General features: G+C 36.6%; 1 protein-coding gene across 1 annotated transcript in view; it reads right to left on the bottom strand.

Moving 5' to 3' along the window:
* Positions 1-14,477, bottom strand: part of GABRA4 (gamma-aminobutyric acid type A receptor subunit alpha4) — a 62,010-nt gene that overhangs the window by 35,340 nt on the left and 12,193 nt on the right. Inside the window, exons 3-7 of the mRNA XM_045815994.2 lie at positions 11,569-11,636; positions 10,342-10,562; positions 10,090-10,172; positions 7,387-7,530; positions 6,401-6,553 (exon numbers count right to left, since the gene is read on the bottom strand). Coding sequence (XP_045671950.1) covers positions 6,401-6,553; positions 7,387-7,530; positions 10,090-10,172; positions 10,342-10,562; positions 11,569-11,636 — 669 coding nt within the window. The remainder of the gene's footprint in view (positions 1-6,400; positions 6,554-7,386; positions 7,531-10,089; positions 10,173-10,341; positions 10,563-11,568; positions 11,637-14,477) is intronic.

Here is a 14,477-nt window from a genome sequence, read left to right as displayed (position 1 = left end):
CTTGGTGGGGGAGGGGTAACAAAGTTTACAATATCTCAAGCCATCTTTGATGGGAGATTCAAACCCTAGCAGTTCAGTGAGATTAGCACAGGTTTTCAAGTAAGAGGCAGATATCATTAAAATCCCGGCTCTTCCAATCATTGGCTCAGTGTGACTTGGATGAAGTGGGGAAAACTCATTTGGCTTCATTCGATACTTACCTATTGGGTTTGCTATAAAGATTATAAGTATATACGGCACCTATCATATATTGGACTGGTATTAGTATCTGAGCCAACGTACCTGAGAAAGTCAACACATGCACCTAACAGGAAGGGTGACTCATTGACGCACTCATTCTCAACCAGGAGGGAGCAGTTGATAGCACTGCAATTTGGAGCATCAGAATTTCTAGGAGACGCATGGCCCATTGCTATGGAGACTCACGACCAGGAAAATCAAGAATCATAGATACTTAAACTGAATATTACCTATTGAATTAAGATAATAATAAAATAATAATCTAGTTGTGAAAGAGCTTAATTTATAAAAAGCAATAAAAGTATTTTTCTGGAAAAATAGATTTCTAGAATAATTTGGCTTTAAAAATATCAGACATCTACCGTGCATCAGTTTGTGGTAGGCAGGGAAATCTTTGCAACAAGAATAGAGGTACATCTCTTTCATCAATAGGTTTCTGAAGCATATCGTCTCCAGGGAAGCCTTCTCCTCAGCCTGAAAAAAAGGTTAGTCCCCATTCTCAGCGGAAAAATTCCACTTGTCACAGGAGCTATAGAGAAACGTGTTATTTAAGGAAGCTAATAGTTGTCTCTTTCTGCCTCTTTGTCTACCTGCGTATATAATCTCTGTTATCTAGTTAAGCTTGGAGATTTCTGTGAGAATTTACTACATCCATCTAAAGTCATTCTAGGGACACCTGCGTGGCTCAGTCGGTTAAGCGTCTGCCTTCAGCTCAGGTCTGATCCCGAGGTCCTGGGATGGAGTTCCGCATTGGGCTCCCTGCTTAGTGGGGAGTCTGCCTCTCCCTCTCCCTCTGCCTTTCCCCCTGCTTGTGCACTCTCTCTGTCAAATAAATAAAATAAAATCTTTAAAAAACTGAATAAAAATAAACATCCTATATAATGCCCAGAATAGCTCCTGATTTGGGGAGGATGGTGAAGATAATGAAAAAGTCACCGAAACTATATATTCCAATCCATGTCAATCCTTCACCAAAAGCCAAATAATAACATGTCAAACCGAAGAGACAGTGAGCCCCATGCAACAGTAATGGAATAATAATATTTGAAATTAGGGAGAAATTATATGTCTCTCCAACTCAGCATTTAATGATATTCTGCCTTGCTCCCTAATTGCTCCACGCATGTAGGCCTGTCTCCACAACCTCATTTAGTGTAGGCTCCTTCAGGGCAGAAATGCCGAACACGGCTTCAGTGTTTACCATACTTCACATAATGCTGGATACATGATATGTGCATAATAAATAAAAACTCATTTTTTCACCTCCTCACCACTCCATTTTTTCTCCAGTCCCTTCTGAATTGTCAATGTTTAGAATATAAAAAATTAGAACAACCATGTAGTGTATAAGCTATAGATCTTTTTAAAATATTCCATAAAAGCTACAGAGAAAGAAACTTGAGGATTGGGTTGTATTCCCTTTTTAAAGAAAAAAAGTGTGATGTTTTAGAATTTTATTCATCTAAGACAGATTTTTAAATGTTTGCTGGGTCAAATAGGAAGATATTGAAATAGCTATGAAAACGGAGTACTGTGAATTTACTGGACTTCATTTCAGAAAGAAACCCTAGAACTTTTAGGCCTCCATTTGATCTCAGAAGAATGGCAGCTTTCCCATGCTGCCTGTGAGATGTAAATTAACTTTGAAAATTTTAGCTGCAAAGTTTGAAGATAAATCAAATTTTTTCTTCTTATTCAAAAAAATTTAAGTTTAATGGCCTATTAAGAATTCAAAAACGTTCTTGGGGCGCCTGGGTGGCACAGCGGTTAAGCGTCTGCCTTCGGCTCAGGGCGTGATCCCGGCGTTATGGGATCGAGCCCCACATCAGGCTCCTCTGCTATGAGCCTGCTTCTTCCTCTCCCACTCCCCCTGCTTGTGTTCCCTCTCTCACTGGCTGTCTCTATCTCTGTCAAATAAATAAATAAAATCTTTAAAAAAAAAAGAAAAAAGAATTCAAAAACGTTCTACAACTTCCTTGTGTGTATTTCCTCTACTATCACAGAAATTATGCTGAAAGCATTTGGAAATGAACTATGAACCGTGAGGCCTAAATAAGAATACTGCTCAGAGCTCGGAAAGTTCTACACAGCATAGTGTGATGACCAAAAAGGAAAACTCAAACTCAAATATACGCGATTTAGCATTTCCCAGGTTGCTTTGAACATTTTTTTTTATCCCAGAACAATTTCTCCTGCAGATCTGAAGTAGTGGTCCTTCATCTTCTCCTGCTGTCATGTGAAGAAATTCCCTTATTAATGCCAAGTTAGGAAGATATTAATGCCATTATTGAGCCTTCAATCCCAAAATGACTTTCTGATCACTAAGGAGGGTAGATCACCAAGTTCATGAAGATGTTAAATAATGCTGTGGACATAAATGCAAAAAATGTGTGGCCACTTTCCATTTCTCTTTCACTGGTTTGAGTCAATTTGGTTTGAAAGCTTGTAGAATAGTCTTTCAAATATCATGGTTCATGTCTTATGACCGTTGACAAAGTTAGGAAAGTAACTTGTATAAACAAGGGGCTAAGAGTTTGAAGTTGCCATCCTTTTAGAGAAAAAGTTGTTCTCTGCCTTATGGTCAAACTTAAAGAAAGCACTAGCATGACACGAATGTGCTTCTAACAGCTGTTTTTAGACAGAGCATTTGGTTAAATAAACACCAAAAGAGTAGCGAATCGAAGCCAAACTTCAGATAAGAAGCCATGCTTCCTCTGCATCTAGGAAGACAGTGCATCTGCTCTAAATGGCTTAGCTGGCATCTACCCTGAAAACATTTCAACAACCCTAGAATTTTTTTTGACACGTTCAAGTATTGATGCCAGTACCTGCTTTTATAATGCTGAATATGTACCATATTGGCTGGCCCAGGAACTGGGAGAGGACGTGTAAGAGTAGGCTAAGACTATGCACAAGAGTAAATTTTTGGCTGGCCACTGCAAGAAAATGAACTAGTAATGATTTAGATACGCCAGCTGGCATTTGCTCTGGCTTAACATTTTACTATACCGAAATAATTAGAAGACTTAAAGGCATACAACTTTGCAGATAGAGGGCCTTTGGAGAGAATTTAGCACACTCTGCTTCTCATATTTACACTAATTAATTTGGGGGGAGGGGGAATTTATTTTTCCATGATCTCTGGTGACATCCCTGACCTAGCACATTCTCTCCCTGAGTGAAGAAGGAAATGAAAATTAGGGAAAAGAAATACTAATCCAGACTTAATTTTTTACTTAAATCTCATATGAAATAGACTGCTAATGCTCCCCAAATACTTAAAACTTAACTTCTTTAGGAAAATGCCATCTCAGTGCCTCAATGAACAGTTTAATAGTTACCATTCTGACACATCTTAGGTCTTTGAAGACTTAATTATTATACATAATTTCCCTGGTCAGTCAAAACCAACATCTTGGCACATGAGCACAAGACAGGCAAATGTCACAGTTCAAATGGAAAAAGCTACCCACAAATTATCTTCAGCACACATCCATACAATCTCACTCAGAAGCTCTGGAATACTCCACAAACACCCACATCCTCATACTTCCTGTGAAGACAGAATAGCAGAGTAGAAACGGCAGCAGTCTTCGAAGTTAGGCAGAAATTGTCCTGGATCCATAACTTATAAGTATGTGACTTTATACAAGTTTCTTGATTTCTTTGAGTTATATTCCTTATTAAAACTGATAACACCTACCTTGCTGAGTTATTGTGAAGAATACATGAGAAGGCAAACCTTATCATCACTATTATTAGTATTATCAGTATCCTTACTACATGCCACCTAATATCCTTACAGTGTCTTATCTGTTGGAAATGTTGGTGAGTACCACTGTAATCAATGTTATCCTTCTCCACACCACTGGAAATTTCTATTGTTTGGGGACAAGTGAGACAGTACAGGGGCTACCAATTTGTATTCAACCAAAAATGCTTTCAAAGCTTATCAAACAATCACAATTACTATAAAATACAGAGGACATTCATATCATAGTATCAAGTAGTGATTCCTCAATGAGGTAGATGGCAGCATGGACTGGCATAATAATAAACACTTAAATAAAATGTATTATGTGATAGGCTTTGTTCCAAGTGCTTTATCCAAATTAATTCACTTAATCCTCATAGCAACCCTATGAAGTAGGTACAATTCTTCATCCTGTTGTAACACATGAAGAAACGAGCAGAAGTAACTCATTGGAGGGTTACGGCAAATCAGTGGTAGACCTTGTGGTTAGAACTGAGGCTGCCTGGCTGCAGAATCTGTATTAAGACACTATTACCTCTTCATCAGATGCACAAAAGATGGGTCAATATTTTCTGCTCTAGATATTTTTTAGGATCATAGAAGAAAAGATGATAATACGTGTACAAGCGATTTTATTTTTATTTTCAGATAATAATTCTTGAAATATTGATGTGATTTGTGCTGGGGAAAGTTAAGGGAGTTTGGTCTGTGCTCAGCCTCCACAAGTACTTCCTGCCCGGTCAGGCTGACTCTGAACATGATATGTAAAAACCCAAGTCTATTATGCACACCACATGACGTAAGGGGCGTGAAGGACCTAGCAGAGTGCCTGGTATTACACAATAACAATAAACGTTTTCTTGAAAAACAATTAAAAATCAAGGAAACCAAGTCCTAACAAAATAAATCTCCTCTATGTGAGAGAAGTACGAGAGAGAGTAACAGATACGTACTAAGCGCACCATGTGCCCTGTGTTGAGTACTGAACATCAATCTAAATCCTCACCAGTCCATGAAGGAGAGATGCATGAGGACAGAGATGTATATGGGTGGAGAAAATAAATGCCAGATTCCGGTTTCAAACCCCAGTCTGTTACAGCCCAAAGCTTAGATTTGTGAGTTTCTTTTTCATTTTTACACCCATTTTTAATAGGTAAAATTTATTCAACACTTGCAATGTGCTATTAAACTTTAATTGAACCCTCACAACTCTGTGAAGTAGGTAGTGCCATGCTACCTGCTCACTGCCCTCCTGGGGTCACCCCCTGCCCCCAGCATTGACCCTTCTGTAATAGTTTCCCCAGTAGGGTTCTTGAATAAGCCTAAGAATAAGGTGGGCGGGCGGGGGGTGCAGGCGTCTATGGAAAATTTCCTCATGTTCAGGTGCATTGAGGACACTAAGACACCTGATCAGTTCTCTATAAGGATGAGGAAGTGGAATGAGAAACTCCCACCTCCTCCAGGTTCTCACCAGCATCCCTCCTGCTGTTGTGTGATAAGGGATATTATACCATGGCTTTGATCCTACCAACTAGAAGAAGCAAAGGGAGCATGACATCTCTTGTGAGGATTGTACCTCCAGTCCAGAGCAACTGTGAACGTTTTCCTTCTTATCCTACTACTGAATGCTTTTACTACTCACAGTCAATAGAAAAAGAATAGACAAATATGTTAAATTAAATAAATATCATTATAACTAATTGTATTATTTAAAAACATGGCTGATATACAGAAGACTTATTCACAGCTATAAAAATTTAAAACTGATGTATTCTGGACCTCATATAGTTAAGAATATGATATACAGGAAGCCATTATAAAAACAAAAAGAAGAATAGATGCTTGTGTTCAGAAAAGAAAAGAAGTGGATAGAACACAACAATGAGCTAATAAACTAAGCATACAATACCATCCAACTGAATGCATTTAAACCACTTGCATCTTGTTCCTCTTCACTAAAAGGCAAATTAGTCTAAGGCTTTCATATTCATTCAGCCATGACTTTTATTTGTTTTAAGTTCCCAGTGCATTTCATTTTAACACCTAGATATGATTTTAATTCAATTACACAGCATTAAGGTAGGAGCCCAAGAATATCACGAAAAGTGAAATCATACCCAGATTCACACTTGGGCTGCATCTGCCTGGTCTCAAGAAGGGAAATACGATGAGGCCCCAAAGGAATAGATGGCCTACCGATATTCGCTCAAGCCTTATTTGTATTGACTGGGTAAAAATGAAAGCTTATGAAAAAAAAAAGAAAGAAAAATTCTTTTCTCAATACAGCTTGATATATTACTGTTTAATATTTTCTTAGAAAAAAATTTGACGTCTAAGAGCTATTCCCGTAAATCACGATCAAAATATAACGTGAACAAAAATACCCAAGAAATAAATTGCACTTACCAAATACAGTCCTAGCTGGAACTGATTCCTTGTTTATCCAGAATGAAACTTGAGAAAGAATCACTGTCATAATACATGGAATGTATGTCTGAATCATAAAGTAACCCATCTTCCGTCTGAGGTGGAAGTAAACTGTCATAACAATATATTCACCTACACATAAAACATATTATTCGTTACGCAGGCAATTAGTCAATGATCTCATGATCATACTTCAGACTAACGAGCAGTATTTTAGACAAAGAATGATCTGTGGTGCATAGCAAGCAAATTGAGAAATACATATTTCTAACTAGGGAGGAAATGATATTGAACATCATTACACAGAAAAACACTTTTGTTCTATATAGTGGTCAAGCGATTTATTAAGCTACAACTTTTTAAAAATTCTTGCAGTGCTTTCTATTTTAAAGGTCTGGTCCTGAGAAAGCAATTTGCCTTCAATTTCAGCATTTTCTAAGAGCAGAATTTAGACCTAACTTTTATGGAAAATCACTAGGAAAAAAATGGAAATACACACACAGTTGAAAATCTAAAGCTTAATTTTGGAAAGAATTGAAATACACAGATATACGTTATATATACATACACGCTTTGGGAGAGGCTGTCTTACTGCCTTAGTCTTAGGAAAGAGCTGTATTTCTAAATGTTATACATATGAAAAAAAATACAAAGAGAAACGTATAACATAGAGCTATACATAATATCCCTGAGTTCAAGCATCTTTTATGGGCATTTAGACAAAAATCTAAACATTAATAAGGGAAAAAAACTATAAGATTTCTGGTAGCTGTTGATAAATATTTTTAATGTGACATCTGAAAGCGACATACTGAGAAAGTTACTTAGGAAAGCAGTGGCCTTATTCTCAGACTATGAAGCCCAAGATTCAGAAGACTCAAATCCCAAAACGTGTTTTTCAATCTCACTTGCAGGCTAGAAAATTAATGCCAAGTAGCATTGACTTTAATCGTTAAGCATCTCACCCGTAATGGACTTGATAGTTTCACTTGATACAGTTTGCCCAACCAAGTCATACTGGACTAAGCTGGAAGACTCCTTTGGAACTTCCACTGATTTCTCAGGACCTTTTGTCCAGGTATAAATCATCTCACTCTTCGGATATGCATCTGAATGAGAGCCCAGAATGTGATTAGGGTCAGTGGTCCATTGTCATCAGTACTGATGGTCAACACTTAAGAATATTACACATGTTCAAGAAAGATGGAATAAAAGGAAACAATAATCATTATGATTTACTCAAACATGCTTAAGATTTAAAAAACTGTAGAGATTAAATGAAAGGCCTTGCAACTCAGCATATTTCTTGTTTTTATGTCAAAGAAGGGGAGAAGGAGAGACTAAAACTAAGGCCACTTAAATGTTATATATGCATCAATGCACTTGGATATGCTTCCATATTAAGAGGATAAACAGTTAAAAGCAGAAATAATGCTCCTCCACCAAAAAAATACTTCCTTCCATTCTAACTCACTTCCAGTGCTTGACCAATACTGACTTCTTCCATCCTAAGGCAGTTCTGCCAATTAGAAATGTACCAGATGCTGCATATAATCATACAACAACAAAACCAAAAACAAATCCTACCCTTGGAAGAGCTCTCCAGGGGTCACCTATTCCAGACTGCCTCTGGGCAATACCCATGCTGTTTGGGAACCATTCCTCAGTGATGACTGGCTCTGCTGTTTGTAAAGCTCTCCAGGGAATATAATTACACAACCAGTTCCACTACCTTTAAACTCTTACAATCAGGACATTTTCCCTTCCGTCTTCAACAAATCCCTCCCAGTGGCAATTTAAGCCTGTTTTCCATTATTCAGTGTTCAATGTGAATGGAAGCCAGCTGCTTGCTTTACCAGTCTACCCACAGCAGATAGCTTTACTCACACACAAAGAAGCTCAAAAGAATCACGATGAATTGGTTCCCTCCACAAACCTTCCTAAAATGGCTAGAGCACAGTCGGTCCTCAGCCAAACTGCTTAATTCTACAAAGGAGTTGATACCTAAGGAGACTAGTTTTACAAATGATCTCACAAAACAAACTCTGAGGTATGTATTGCCGTTTAGCAGTAGACAGTTATAGGTCAACATTTCTCTCCTGAAATATATTCATGCTTCATCATACATTTAAAAGACCCGAATACTATGTCCCTGCCCTTGATATTCCAAATCAGGTATCCTTCTCTTGGTGTCCTACCTTGATACAATAACCTTTCTCTTAATGATTCAATATTTCAGGCACGAAGTGGGGACATGGGCAAAATGGGTGAAGGTGATCAAAAGGGGTCTTTTTAATTCCTTACCAAAAAATCAAATTCCGAAGAGTGATTTCTTTATTTAGCACAAACTCTGATTGAGTAGCAACTATGTTCAAGTCACTCCCAAGAGTGCTGTGTATGGGAACTAGAAGGGGCTGCATGGGAAAGAACTTCCCATAGATGAGAACTATCTTGGGGGGGATTTTAAATTATTATAGTACCAATGGTATTTAATTCTGCCCCCAGGGAGATTGTCCTTTCTGTCTCTGTATTTTTTTTTTTTTAAATCTTCTCTCATTAAGTCACTGGTCAGGGAGCAAATGACTCTCTCTAGCATTAACTTAGCTCACTGAATACTGTGATTACTAGGGGTTGTAAAAGAAGGGTGAAGGCCAATTCTCATTAAGTTATGCAATGAGCAATGGTAATAGCAGGCAACAGTTTCACAATCAGTGCACTAAGGATCTGAAACAATAATAAAAGCCAGCACCTATTTTTGGTACTTTCCAATGAAGCAAGTATTGTAGCAGACATTAGAAGAGGCAATCTCATTTTTCTGCCATCTCAGAGAAGGAAGCTTAGGGGGAAAGAAACCCATATTCTTTTCTACCCATTCATTTCACCCTCCTGCCTTCACCTCCTCAAAGTATTTCCAATTCATCTACCTCACAGATTCTTCTCTAGTGCCATCCTTGTCTAAGCCACTGCCATCTTGGATGGTACTAAAGCAATAGCCTCCAACTCTTCTCTGCTTCTACTCTAACCTCCCTACAATCCATTCTCCATAGAAAAGCTAAAATGAAATTGTAAAATGTCAGTCAAAGAATGCCAAATCCCATAGTAAAAGCTTCCAAGGGCTTTCCATAGCATTTACAATAGAATCCAAACTCCTTAATGTGGTCTATAAGGTGGCATATTATCTGGCTCTGTCTGTATATCAGACCACACCTCCTACTATGCTTTCATCATGCTTCAGCCATTTTGATACTAACAGCATTGCTGATATTATTCTAACCCTTGTCATTTCAAGAAACCCTGAAACTTCTCTGACCCTTTTTCAAATCTACCATAAAGAAGTCTGCTTGTAACACACTGTTCATTTACTCCCCGCCCGCTAAAAATCCTTTGTGCTTTCTTTGTTACACCACCAGTGCATGGATTTCAGAGGTCCCTAAATTTCACCACGGACCACCAACTTATTATTAATGAGTCAGTCTACCTAGGCTATCTGTACAAGTAGATTTTTGGTTTTTGGAAAAGAGGCTAAAATAGTCCCCTAAAAGTCAAATCTTAGAGAGTTGTTTTCATGAACAATGATTTAAATGAATTATGGGAAATCATGCACATAGATAAATATCAGCTTGCGTTAGATACCAATAAATTCTAACAATATTTGTATTATAACTTACAACTTCCAAATTTCAAAGGGCATGCATGACCATCCATGGGGAAATCCACCAATCTCATGGGACACTCTGCACTTATGGTGAGTCTATAGTGGAAAAATGCAATTAAAATTAACTCTTACTTTAAAAATGATTTTATGACACCTAAAATGAGAAGCATGGAAAGAAGGAAGGGCAGAAAGAGGGAAAAGGGGAAGGAGGAAAGAATGGAAAAAAGCATAAAAAGGGAAGAAGGAAAAAGACAAAAATGACTACCTCATTGTGTATAAAATAGTGCCATTTCTCATAATTCTAAAAAGCTTATTTGGAGCCGTCATATTATGTGAAACAGATTTCTTCCCATTCCTGAAGAAAGTATCAGGGGTCCATACTTTTGTTACCATCATATTGTTCAATCTCAAAATTTCAATGGGGCCATCATATTTTAGTCTTTTGTCAATCCATGTCTGTCTGAAGAACACATCCATTGTGTATTCCTAGGGAAATTAGTTTGTGACATATTCAAATCACAAAGGACTACGCATAAATACACATTAAATCCTAGCCTCCTTCCCACTCATAAAAAAAAAAAATCTACCCAAATAAAAACTAAATTAATAGGAGCAGAAATTTTCTTAAATGAATGGAGCTAAAAGATTCTCAGCAATTAAAGCATGTTATGTCCATCTTGATACCTTAATCTTCTACTTTATTAGATAAGTAAATTACCATACACATGAATCATTCAGGAGTAATTACTATAATTTAATAAAACTGCCAGAACCAGGTAATTACAGTTGTACTTTAGACCAGGTAGCAAAATTAGTAAAAGTGTAACAAATATCATGGCATAATTAATCATAAAATTGTTGGCATCTCTAAGACAAAGTAAAATACATAAAAAACGACTTTATATTCACAGAATTTATTAAAGTTACCTTAAGAGCCCCAGGTCAAGGGAAAAAGGTAAAGTTGGTCCTCTAAACTTTAAACTACATATATTTAATATTAGGGGGCACAACTGAATGGATGAATTCATCCTGACCAGCGTTTGGTGTTCTAACTTCTTTAAACATGAGAGAGAGGCAGGGTGAGAAGGGATTGGGTTGGGGGCAGGGAGTGAGCAATTGGGCCAACATGGAATACTAAATGCAATTAGGACTACAGTATAGTTCCATACAAAAACTAATTTTACTCTTCAATTTTCTCCTCTTCAATAATTTTCTAAGGGAAAATTTTACTACATAAAAGGTTGTGCCATGGAGACTAGTAATAAGAAAGTTCTTTTCTTTGTTGAGAATAATTCCAAACCAAAAAACAGTGAAATGTTAGAGCCAAAATGCAAATTCAATGTCTTACTCCTTATAAACTTTTGAGACTAATTAGGAGGTTCTTTGACTTTCTAGCTGTGTGTGATTAATGACAAAATAAATATTAATTGCCCTCTCTTGTGCATGTTTTCTTCAAACCTCAAGAGGTACATTAAATTTCCCAAATACCTACCATTTCAACATCAGAGACAGGTCCAAAGCTGGTGACATATATGTCAGTTTTTACTTCTGTAACAGGACCTAGTAGATATGAAGTAAATGAGTGAAAAAAATTACCAATTTTATAGGCAAGGAGGGTAATTAAAGAGTAAATGCAGATATAATATATCATGTTTTTATTGGCATCTTAAATTTTCAGTGAAATAATGCATCTCTCCTAAAATTTAAAAAAAAAAATGTAGACAAAAGAATAGAACCAGAAAGCAGTGTTTATTTACAGGCAAAACAAAACAAAATAAACAACAACAAAAAGCCTCCCCGATTACTTAGGGGAACCTTGTTTCTTCAAAAATACATCACCTCCGGGCATTGTTATGACAGGCAGAGCAGGGAACAAAAGCTTTTAGCCTTTGTAATTTTTTATAGTCCATCATCTGATTGGCCTTTAGTAAAGAAGTGAGCTATTAAAAAGAGGAAACGTAGCCACAAGAGTAAGGAGATAAACCATAATACTTGTAAGGGATGCATCTTTGGAGAGCTGAGAATTCTGGGAAATAACGAGCACAAAAATGATTCATGTCACCTTTAACAATAGGCAGACCATCCACTGGTGACTGAGATCAAAGATAAACTCTCCTACCAGTCAGACCTATTCACTTCTTGCCCCCTACTAGCCATTTGATCTTGGGCAGGCTATTGAACCTCTCAAAAGCAGCAACCACACATATCAGGCAAGACTGTTGATAGGGATCAAATGAAATTGCTCATATGAAACCCTGAGCGCAGTGACTCTCTTATTTATAAGAGTACTTATTAAGTAGTAGTTTCTCTTTGCTTCTGATAATGGCCACTACGGAGATTCTTTCCCAGGCCTAAATAAGACTGGTTCAGAAACAAACACATGGGTGTGTTTGGCAGAAGAGAAAGGTGGGGGGCATCATGACAAGGGGTCTGACACAGATTTTAAACAAAGGAAAATTGCCACAATCTGGGTTTAGCATGGCACTTAAAATCAGAAATTGTGGAATAAATTTGGCTCTAACACTTTTTAAATATATGATCTTAGTCAAGTCGTGAATCATGATAGGTAAAGGTTTTAATGAGTATTAACTGAAATTATAAATGTAAATGACTTGTCCCAGTCTCTAGAATATAATGCACTCAGTAATGATAGTAGTTATTATTATATATACCTTTTTTACTGCTAATAAAAATAAAAAATTGTTGCTCTCTTGAACATCATTTCCTTAAATGATGGCTTATACCATTGTTTGGCCAGAACTAGCTACTCTGTATTGGAAAGAATAACATCTGTTATCAAGATGGACTGTTTCCTTTGGATTCTGGTTGGACAATTGGATTTATGCCAAGAAAAAAAAAAAAAGACAAAGAGCAGCTGGTATAGCTTAACGCCCTACATCTAAAGTTATCCTTATAGAAATGAATCAGAGTATTTCTCCCTGTACAGGACAAAGACCGAGCCACAGGAAAAAAAATAGTTTGAAGGAGAATGAGATAAATCTTTCTTAAATAAGTATCCTAAGAAAAATATATCATTTGTAAGTAGTGTGAAAGAAAAGGTATAGATTAAATTGATCTATCATGAACTTTCATTTAAAAAAAATAACACCTTTGGAAAACAGAGAAAATAAGTGTGAGAAGTTAATTGACTTTTTGTTTGAATGAGCAATTGTAAACAACAACAAAAATATGGTAGTAATAAGCTCATCAAACCAAAATGTTTCAGGAATACACAGGCGATCCAAGAAGATGGTAATGTGTGGTGAACTTTAGAAGACAGAGCTTTAACTCAAAGTGGTTCAAGAGTGAGGCAAATCACTCTGCTAGTTACTTGAGAATGATTATTAAAAGCACTAAGTTACTGCAAGTCAGAGCAAGGAGAGATAAGTTACTTAGAACAATTAAGGTTGCCTATGTCCTGACAACGGAACCATTTGTTTGACAAGATTCTTGAGAATTCAAAAGTTACTTTAAAGTTCAATTTCGGGCAGTGGTTCTCCCTTTAACTGGATCAGAATCACCGGAAGGTTTGTTAAAGCACAGAATGCTGGGCCCCACCCTAACCCCACTGATTTAGTAGGTCTAAGGTGGAGCCTGGCAATTTGCATTTCTAGCAAGCTCTTAGGTGATACAGTTCACTTTATTCTAGTTTACGGACCGTGTTCATCTGATTTCTAGAATAGTATTTACCAAATTATGTCCCGTAAAATATTAATACTGTGAATGTTCTACGGGAGTAAGGGAAGTATAGAAGAGGAATTAGGCCAATGATATTTTTACTTACAAATTTATTTTAGGGGATGTGGGGTTATGCTAATTCTTGTAGTTACAATGATTTCATGATAATAATGGGTATTTTCAAATTCTTACATAATACTTTCTTAATGATTCTTGAAAAAATATTTCTGTCCAGAACAAGAATCTTAGTATTGTTTAGTTTGTGACATTATTTGGTATTTGCTTTATATGATCATATAAGTCTTCAAGATTAAGTGAGATCCTAAAACTATATGATTGGTAGAGGGATTTCATTTGGACACTCACTCAATAAACATTAACTGAATGAGCACCTGCTGACTGTCAGGTTCCATACCAGGCCCTAGTACTACAGTGGTAAGCAAGACTTAAGAGTTCCCTGTCTCACTGAGTATTATATGTAAGTAATCAATCACTAAATTCTATTCCTGAACCCAATATTACACCATATGTTAACTAACTAGAATTTAAATAAAAATTTGAAAAATAAAATTAAATACATCAGACAGATAGATAAATAAGTAAATAAAAGAGTTCCCTGCTTCAGGGAGTTAACATGCTGTTAGAAGAGTCTGAATATAAATAATAAAGAAATAAATTAAATGGAAGAATCTTTTCATTCATAAGAATGAATGTATAAAACAG

This window comes from Ursus americanus, chromosome 8, assembly GCF_024610735.1.
Source record: "Ursus americanus isolate L20-20 chromosome 8, mUrsAme1.1.p, whole genome shotgun sequence".
Taxonomy (NCBI): Eukaryota; Metazoa; Chordata; class Mammalia; order Carnivora; family Ursidae; genus Ursus; species Ursus americanus.
Note: the sequence above shows the minus strand (reverse complement) of the source record. Positions and strands in the feature narration are given on the sequence as shown.